The sequence below is a fragment of the Nesoenas mayeri genome (genome assembly GCF_963082525.1).
Source record: "Nesoenas mayeri genome assembly, chromosome: 13".
NCBI lineage: Eukaryota > Metazoa > Chordata > Aves > Columbiformes > Columbidae > Nesoenas > Nesoenas mayeri.
This window is the reverse complement of record NC_137550.1, coordinates 3,785,017-3,795,034: the sequence shown is the minus strand read 5'-3', so window position 1 is coordinate 3,795,034 and position 10,018 is coordinate 3,785,017. Positions and strand designations below refer to the sequence as shown.

Sequence of the window (10,018 nt, the reverse complement as noted above, 5' to 3'; positions counted from 1 at the left end):
CCATCCCAGATTGTAAACCTACTGTAAAATGATGAGATCTGTTTTTTCTATTCCCCCTCCTTTTTAAAGAAGCAATAAAATTGTACATTAAAAGACAGGAAGGACATTACCAAGTTACAAAAGAATGCCCCCTTTGTCAGTAATTTGTAAATGTAAACAAAAGGTTCAAGTAGAAAAGCAAACAAGTGTGCTGCTGCTTCGAATATCTTTTCTCACCCCATGGGGTTAGGCCAAAGTTCTTTAAAAATGCGTCTTCATGGCGGTCATGAAGCATCCCAAAATGTCCTGATCTTCACTACCAAATATCACTGGTGAAGCTAAGCTCCTTTGCTGATAAAGGTAGCAACGGGTTGTTCCTGTGAGGCTCTTGGGGATCCTTCATGGTATTGTTAAGAGGTAGCTGTCCATTTAGTAGTGTCAAGGGTATGTTACAGTATGTGTGATGGTTGCTTATGGAAGCTATTGGCAATGTTGCTGCTGACACATCATATTCATATCCTCTGCAATAATGTCTCATTTGCACAGAGTCCGCTTGATGGTAATCAGTTAAATCAGCCCGCGATTCTACCAACGTGGCAGAAGTGCCGGTGACGGCAAGAGAGGGTACAGTCTGGAGGTCTCCAAAAAGGCCCTGCTCTGCAGAATCCAGGACCTGATGCCGAGACACCATCTCCTTTTTCTTCCCTGGCATTTCAAAGACTAGGCGCTTCCAAAACTTAGAATTCAGTTTGCTGCTTTTTGGTCCTTTCCACTTGACCACTGAGAGAAGTTTGATGGTGTGCTTTAAAGATTCCACTTCATGATAATTCACTTTCCCTTTTAATTCAGTACACTCAATCAAAATAACTTTGATTTCTCCACTGACTAGCATGTTATGGAGTCTGTTTTCCATCTCAAAAATACTCCATCCTCTCCTGAGAACATAGTCTGGAGTTAACACGATAATGAGTCTTCTGCTTTGTTCAACACATCTTGTGAGATCTTCAATATAGGCTACAAATTACAGAAAGAGAGAAAGAGTAAAGAATAAAGAAGTCTATTGTATCAAAACATCAGGCTTGCAATCAAGTATAACAATCAGCTTACTGATCCACACCATTTAAGACAATTTCACAATATACTCCAACAAAACCAGGATTGTGTATCACAACGTATTTGTATTTATGGAGTACATATATAAAACTCCTTAATAACACCCTCCATCCTTTTCTGGTTTTCCCTGTTCATCTCAACAGAATGACATCTACATAATACCCTCACTGTGCAGATGCATTACTGACTGAAAATACACACTTAACTTACTGAAAAAATGTAGGTCAAGATCAATGTAATGTTTGTGTAAAGTTTACCAGTAACTCTAGATATGAATAACATCGCATTGAAGGAAGCACACACTGGGAAGCAGCTCTTGTGTTTCAGATGCAAGGACATGAGGGTGCTGCAGGGTGTATGAACGGTAACTTGCAAGAGCTCAAAAAGAAATCAACCTTCATCACATGCAGAACTTGTGCAATTGCATAGAAGCATCATGGTGGCTCTTTTTGTTTTAGGTGTTGACCACAAAAGGACAATAACATTCTTTGTGGCCCAATGTTTGTTATTTTTTTAAATATCACAAACCTATGCTTCTATGTACCCCAAGGTATTAGAAGAAAATTGACAAGTGATAGGAACAAATGGAAAATTTAAACATGTTGGAGGTGTTTATTTGTTGAGACATCAGTGACAAAGAAAACAGTATTATTATTTCATTCATGCATGCCAAGTAGTTGCAAATGATCAGTGTAAGCAGAAATGCCAGCCCCATCATTAGGTCCATGATGTCAGCTTATTGAACCATGAAATATTCTGGACCTGGATCTCTGAGTTTCACTTGTCCCAGGGATGGCAGGGAGGAGAAGCCAATTACGCTGGTCTGACATGGAACAGGATGGGAAAGAGATCTACTTACAGACCTGATCTAAAACCCATTCAAATGAACAGAACTCAACAAATTCCAATGGGTTTTGGGTCAAGACCAGAAAAATTAAACCATTAAAAAAAACGACACTAAGGTTAGAAAAGTGTTCATTGGTTGCACAGCATTGCGATTGCGAGCTTAGAGACAAGATACAAGACACTTTTTGTTTAAAAACTACATGAACCTCTTGACCATGCTACTCAGAATGTGCCACCTGACAACAGAGGAGAAGCATGTGTTATAAATGAAGACTTGGACACAAGAGCTGCACAGAACAGATCTTTACTCAGCACAGGGCAGGGCCTCTCTTACACACACTGCCCTCCAGCAGGAACGACGGTTACAAATAACAGCATTAATCAACATCTGTTACTGCAAGACTCATTGTTATAGTCCCAGGCACCATACCACAGCATGCTTATTCACACCACTTCCAGTAAGTAAATAGCTACAAAATAGGCCAACAGGAACATTCTAAAATAGCTTATTTTCATGAGACTGAAGGCATAGTTAGCATTGGATCTGCCTTTACCAATGTTTTATTTCACCACTTAGCAGCAAGAAGAATTTCTTTCACAAATGGAAAAAAGAGGCAATTGCAAACATCCCACAGACACACAAAAATTTAAGACATACACATATATTACAAATGTCTATGCAACAATCCTGACTTTTTGTTAATGTTTTATGACTCTTAAATCATGCAGCATTTACAGGTTTGTTTTTGTTTTTTGTTTCTTAAAATATTTTATGAGGAAAACCCCCACATTGCTCTGTGTAAAATAGTTACTCATTAATGAAAAAAATTCAACATGAAAATCCATGGGAGAAGCAGCAAAGAGGGAAGAGAATCAGCAACAATGAGAAAATGATAAGCAGAACTGGTGAAACAAAACTTAAGGAAAGGTAGAAATGTTCAATACAATGGAAAGAGATTATCCCAATGTATCAACAGCTCAGACTCTTCATTTTCTTCCTTTCTTTCTGCTCCCAAAAAGAAAGAATTTAGGTGGGAAGCTTCATCATTAGAGGTTGAATCTGCAAGATACAGTAAAACAACAAACTATCATGCATCTTTCCTGAGATATTCATCGCTCCTTCAAACAGCTCAGAACACTGCTATGTACAAGATAATTCTCTGCAGGACACAATAGCGGTCAGTACCACACAGCCAGGCCAGTGCTAAGCACTGCCATGTATAAACTGTAGGCATCCAATTAGAAGAGAAAAACCAACAAAACAAAACAAAACAAATCACTCCACTTTCATCTCTTCAAATATCGAGCAGCAGTCATTTCAATAGCAACAACCCAGCAATAATCCCTTGTATCATCTCAGTCGAAAACTCACCAGACTTTGCTTTACACAAGGAACGAGGTAGGAAGAAGACAGGAAAAATCCCCCATTTTCCCAGCTGAATACTTCTCCCCTCTCTGCCTCCCCCATACTTTTGCACTCCCACCTTACTTACTGGATACTGCAACAAGTTAGAGCTCGTTCTACAGAAGACTCCACAGACACCTCCACAAATGATCACTAGGTGCTCCTTCACGTTCCAAGTTTGCAGCTGGTTCGCTGACAGACATGGGCAACATATAGGGGCTTTGCTGGTGCATTGAGGATAAAATATACTGTATTATAGGAAACTGGGAACCCCAATGAACAGGCAAACGCATTTTCCAGCCATCTGGTCCAAAATTACTTAGTACTGCCAATAACTTCAGCTTCGGACAACTACCAAAGGCAGGTGACAATCTCCCTGGAGCACGTAGTTCCATGTGGTGCACTCTACAATAGGTCCAAGGTGCACAGCATACACATTTCTGTGAGGAAATGCATGGGGAACAGATCCCTGTCTGTGGAAATTCAAGCTTTATTTTTTCCAGAGGTACCAGACTGACTGCATAAGCCCATGAGTTGCTAAATCCCCCACTCTCACTTCAGAATTTGAGACTGCCCAAAATACCGCAGGTTGTCTGTCTTGTGTTCAGTCCATTAGGAGGTCTTAAATCCAAGCAATCTATATTGCAATGTAGGATGGAGAAAGGGCTGTTTTCACCCTTCCAGTGAGCTCAGATGTAACTGTCAGGACGTGTTTCTGTTTCACTTTCAAGAAAAAGCACTGAGCAGGGATTTCAGGAATGGCGTCACCAACACCAACCAGGATCAACCGTGAGATTCCAGAAAAATATAGTTCCATCATATAAATATCATTTTGCTGAAAATTCACTTTCACTGCAGGAGGTATCAATTTCAATGACACTTCATTGTGGGGGAAGAAGAAAATAATCTTGACAAAATCAGCATGGAATTATTAGTTTTTAATTCCCAAAGATTGTATTTTATCATAAACTAGAATGTAAAAATAAAATGTCAGCATTAGAATTGACCCACTTGATGTTATTGAAAAAGAACATTTTAAATTTTGACCCTTTTTCCCCCTTGGAACAGTATTTTGCAGTATGGTCCAAAACTCTTTTTGAAATGTTAGCATTTGCCATAGGTCAAAAAATGAGAATTGTGAGTGACTGTGTCAGTAAGGAACTTGCACCATGTCCAGTGCAATGCCCAAGGAGCTGTGGACAGCAAGAACTTCTAGACTCATAACAAACATAGTTTTTGCATGGTTGCCCTTAAGTAACGAAGACAGATCACCTGACAGCAAATATGTGCTCACCAAACTGTCAACATGTAACGATGCTGAACTGTAGTTAGAAGCGCCGAAGAAGAGAAGTCCATTTGCAGTTAAATCATGCATAACTGCCTACTGAACCCTGAACGAGCCACACTAACCACAGGCTGGAGGGAAACCCAGACAACCTCATATGCAAGCGCACTAAGAGCATGGGAATTAATGAACACCATGGACACAGAGCTGCTTATGCAAAGAAAAGACTGACTAACCAGATTCAGATGATTTGCAGAAGCAGTTGAGGGAGAGGGAAAGTACATCAGACATCATAAAAAGCCCTATGGATATTTTTGGAAAGCATGGTCTGCAGGACCACAAGAATCAAAGAGTACCTGCCATCAACCACACACTGGCTGGCTCCTGGCACTCTGAAAATAACCAGCCTTTCTGCGTTCGGCAATGTGACTATCACTTGAGAAAGTTATTCATGGAAGAATAATTCAGCCTTGGTTTCCTAACTGAATAGTTTCCAAACCCTACTTCTGATTACTTTATTATGACAAAAATTATGGCATGTATTGTTTTTCCTGTTTATTAAATATTTGTTCCTTCTGCTAGCTCAGACCAGACCAGTAATGCAGTTGGGACTGCTGAAACACAGAGCAGAGCGATGGCTGCTCCCCAGAGAGCCCAGTCCCAGGATAAGCTAAGGGACAGCTGATGTGTTCAACATAAAGAACAAATAATGCAGATCAGCATGACACACTGCCCTCTCACCATTCTGCTCCCTTAACCACTGTCAGCCTTTCTGTATTTCACGTGGCATAGGAAGGAGGGATTAAGGAGAAGGAAAAGATGGGAGCTCTGGGGATGTCTCCTTGCAGACTGAAGTGGGTGATTTTAGTGAAACTGTTGTGGTGATAGATGATGGAATCAAAATTCTGCATATTTAGAATCAAAGATTCATAAACTCATACAGGGTAGAAGGGGTTCTGGTGGTCTGCAGGTCAACACTCTGCCCAAAGCAGAACCAGCTAAGATTGCTCAGGGCCTTTTCCAGCACAGGTATGAAGACCTCTAGGGTTGGAGGTTTCTTCTCAGTGTCTCTGGGTTCTTTTCTGGTGTTTGACCATCCCCACGGTGAGGAAAACTTTCCAAATGTTTAAATAGAATTTTCAGTGTTGCAACTCATACCTGTGGCCTCTTATTCAACAACTGTGCACCTTTGAGAAGAGTCTGCCTCCACCTTTGTGCTTTCCACTGGAAAGGCAACAATAAGATTCCTCCTTGGCTTTGCCTTTGTTGGCCTTTCCTTCAAGAAACAGTTCTTCGGGGCTCTCCTCTTGTATTATGTGATTCAGCTTCCCAAACATCTTGGTGGCCATCAGAGGACCATTAGCGGGTAGCCAGCCTTTCTGTTTTTTGTTTTATTTCTCCCATTTCCAACTGCCATTTCTGTGCATCCCTGCTACTCCTGCCCATGCACGGCATTAAGTATAAGATTAATACAGAGTAGACAACCAGGGACTTCCGAAAGGAGTTTGTGGAGCTGGGTACTCTATTCCCACTGTATTAAGGCTTTTTGGCAACCACAGGCACACCGTTCATACAGGTTTTCTTCATCCAGGAACCCAAGAAGCTGGAATTCATCAAGCAAAAATCACACAGATGGGCAGACAAACTACAAAGTGCCAAAACTGCAATACTGAGCTGTTGGGTGCTTTTTATCACATGCTTTAGGTGCTCTCCTGTTGTGCTGACAATCTCTAATTTTTTAGGTAAAACCAAATATTTTTATTCCATCACTGTAGTTCTTTTCAGTGTCTGATCTCTATGTCCCGGGCTGAGCTAGAGTGAATTGCTGGTGTTGCTTCAATCCTGTCAAGATCAAATGCACATATGCTTAGAGAGCAACTAGATGGTGCTCTAATAGGTTTGTATTGCTGGTACTAAAAATCCAACTTGACAATTTTGACCTCTTAACTTTCAGGGTTTAAGATAATTTGCAGAAACCATGTGAGAAAAGTATCTTTCTCTAACGTAGCCCCAAATTTAGAAGTCAATTGCAAACAGATTTTTCTCTCTGTATACACACCGTACTTAGCAAGACAAAAAATGGCGCAGGTAAAAACATAATTATCCCTGTTTTCCTCCCCACAAGCATTCAGTCTCCTCGGGTCTCCTAACACTGAATTTAAAAGCTCACAGGGCTTGAGAGTGTGCTTGCTGTAGGAAAGGGAGAGGGTTTGCTAAAAAAGCCCTGAAAACTAATAGGGTGGAAAAAACGGTAAGAGCTAAGTAACAACTGCACCTGTTTCCTAGGGATCACAGTCTCTTTATACAAGCTGACGTGTTCAATTATGCCTTGGTTACCTAGGCAGAAAGCTGCACGTGCTGTCGGCTCTGGCAGGCTGAAGAACACTCACTCTCTGTTAAGACCAAAGATATTCTTGAAGAAAGAATAGCTGCTATAATGCTTCCTACAACATGCAACTCCAATCCCGGGTGACAAATTTGGTCTTGCTGCTCACAAAGCACACTGCATTTCATGTCTCCCTGCCACGCTGCCCCTCTCATCTCCCAGCCTGCATGGATACCGGGGCTCATGCAAGCAGAGAGGCAGTGGCTGCTTGAACTCTGTTCCTACCTCACCAGTTCGGGAAGCAGGTCCAGCTGTGCTGCTCTCAGGCAGCTCCAAGAGTCACCACAAAGGTCCTTGCTGGCCACCTTGTGGTGGGCACCACTGAGGCCCCTGGCATCCTTCGTGGTGATTCTCCCATTAGGACAAAACACTCCACTGGGATAAATAACATTTGTATCCTGGCAGAGTGCAGAAACCAACGCCTACTGCAAAACATGATTCAGCCCCATCTGGCCTGGACTCTGGATGCCGGGGATCTGCTTCTCAACGGTGAATGGTGAACACAGTCAGTCCCCACAGCCATCACCTCTGTGCTCCCAGCAATAGCAAGAGTCACTCCATGGGCATCCCTGCAGCAGAGGGTCATCAGCATGGAGCCGAAATGCAGAGCTGAGATACGCAGCTCGCTGCTGGGTGTGCAGCCCCAGCTAAGGCACATCTGGCTGTCATCTTTCCCTCAGCTGCACAGGGACATGCAGAGCCTATCACAGCTTTTCCCCAGAGGTCAGAGATGAAACAGCTAGACAAAAACATAATCAAATGTGTCCCTGAATTTTTCTGAAATCAGCTTTTCAGTTTCTTCAGAGAAGCGTACAAGAAAGTTAATGAAATACTATTTAACAAATCTATTTTTTGCTTGCTCTCAAACCCAAGTAGCAGCTGTACATGGTGCTTCATGCCAGGAACCAAGCGCAATAATGCACACCCTCCTGTGGTGGCACCTTAACATTGCAGCGATTATATGAAACAACCAGCCTCACAAAACACATATTTGTTGTACTAGTGGAATGACACACATCTAAGTACACGAGGTGTAGAAGGAAACACAGCAGAATGGAGAGTGGGAAACATTACGTTACACTGAAAGTCATTTAAACCGAAAGGCAAAGAAATGCAGTATATGTGAAATAGACATTTTCTAAAAAAAAATTTTAAAAGGGGATAACTGTGACCAAACCCCCATTTTATTTTGTCATATATGCTGCTTTTTGAGACAATGACTCTAAAATGTTATGTTACCTCTGGAGTTTCTAGCAGGTCCATACCACACGGGACTGTCTGCTCTCCTCACCAAGCATTGCAAGTCCTTGTAAGAGCACCAGGCAGAACACAGACACGTTCCCCTTCTCCAGTGTGCACGGAGAGCTTACAAATACAGGAGCCCTTCCCCATCACCTCTCCCACTCCCCCCTTTTGCTCCCCAAAAATAAAGTGCCTTCCCCCATATCTTTGTCGAAGCTAACCCGTGGAAATCACACTCATTTCAGTTCCACATTTTATTCTGCATTGTCATTTTGTCTGATTAAACGTTCTTGAAGTTCCATGTGTTTGAATCAGGCCCTTTCATAATACTGAAGAAGTGAGTGTGAGAGGAAAAAAGAAGTGTTAAATTTGTGAATGTTCTTAAATGAGAACTGACATTTTCAGGTACCCTACATTTTCAGAAGAGGTTTAATGAATACCCAAAGTGATGAGAAGTATTTGCTGAGTGTCTGACTGACAAAAATAAAATACCATGCTGGCTGGGACAGCACTTGGAAAGAAGAATCTCATTTCAGATTAATCTGTGCTTCAATATAGTTATCACTGAAGGGCAAGCTTTAAACTCTTTAATTCACTTGCATAATTGCTGTGTATAACTCTGTTATATTGTTGGATATGAAACAACTATTTACAACATTCCTGCCATTTTTGACACAAAAAAAGGATGTATTTTCTCTTAATAGTATCTAAAAATTCAGTATCGCTTGTGCTGTTAGAAATCGAAGTCTATAAGCCAATTCCCCTTTCTGTAATAAGTCACTAAGGGAGTAAAACTCACACCTTGCAGGGGCCAGGCAGAAGGAATAGGGGAAGCAGCTCTAACCCAGGAGCTGCAAATGCACACGGGAAGTTCACATCCCTGCACAGGACTTTGTGTGATGTCTGACTAGGCTCTGACTCCTCCTCCCCAGTGGAACAGGACTCTGAGCTCTGTTTCCAGCTCCCTCGAATGTCAGAGCAGAAGGAGGTTCCAGCTTCTGGGGCAGCCACTGATGTTGGAACTGCTGCTTTGCTGCTGCCAAAGTCTTTTGGCAGGCAGGCTGCTAACGCAGCCATGTTCTAGCTGTTTCATGTCTGGGGACATCTGCTCCAGCACAACCATTGCTTTGTGTTCATATTTCCTATACAGCATCATATGCAGAGATAAGTTTGTGTTCTTTTCTAATATTTTCCAAGGAAGTGATCTGCAGACAGAATTTCTACAAAAAGCTGACTTCTCACAAGGGCAGCATTTCAAATAAATGTGATATTAAAGCAAACATGCTGCACATTCGAAATTCATCAACATGATGCATATGACTCATGGTCTTTTTTGACTTGTGCAAAAATTACTCTGGAAGAAGAGATAACACATCTACAGCTAGGAAGGCATTAACAGTTGATACAGATGTGCAAAATGCTGCTGAATCTTCAGACATGGCATCAAAACTGATTGGAAATGGACAGCTGTATTTCACCATCAGCATGGAAAACAGCATCAGAACACTGGGCTGTACATAGTCCTCTGAAGAACCAGAGTTACTTACCCAATACCAACACTGCTTAGAAATGCAACACTTGGTCAAAACTCTGATGAGAAAATTGCACCTGTACCATTAACTGGGAAACTACTGCAGCTATGAGATTTCAAAATTAGGAAAAAACAAACAAACAAAACCAAAAGACAATGGGAAATAAGACTTTTACCTGTGAAGGTCTGGTAGACAAGCAAATAATTACTGGAAAAAAATAGCAATCCCAT

At 41.7% G+C, this 10,018-nt stretch overlaps 1 protein-coding gene across 1 annotated transcript in view; it reads right to left on the bottom strand.

The window, feature by feature from the left end:
* Window positions 1–295: 295 nt before the first annotated feature.
* IL1RAPL2 (interleukin 1 receptor accessory protein like 2) overlaps window positions 296–10,018 on the bottom strand; it is a gene marked incomplete at both ends in the record, with an annotated part of 354,194 nt that continues 344,471 nt past the window's right edge. Inside the window, one exon of the mRNA XM_080352659.1 lies at window positions 296–993. Within this exon, the coding sequence (XP_080208785.1) occupies window positions 296–993 (698 nt within the window). The remainder of the gene's footprint in view (window positions 994–10,018) is intronic.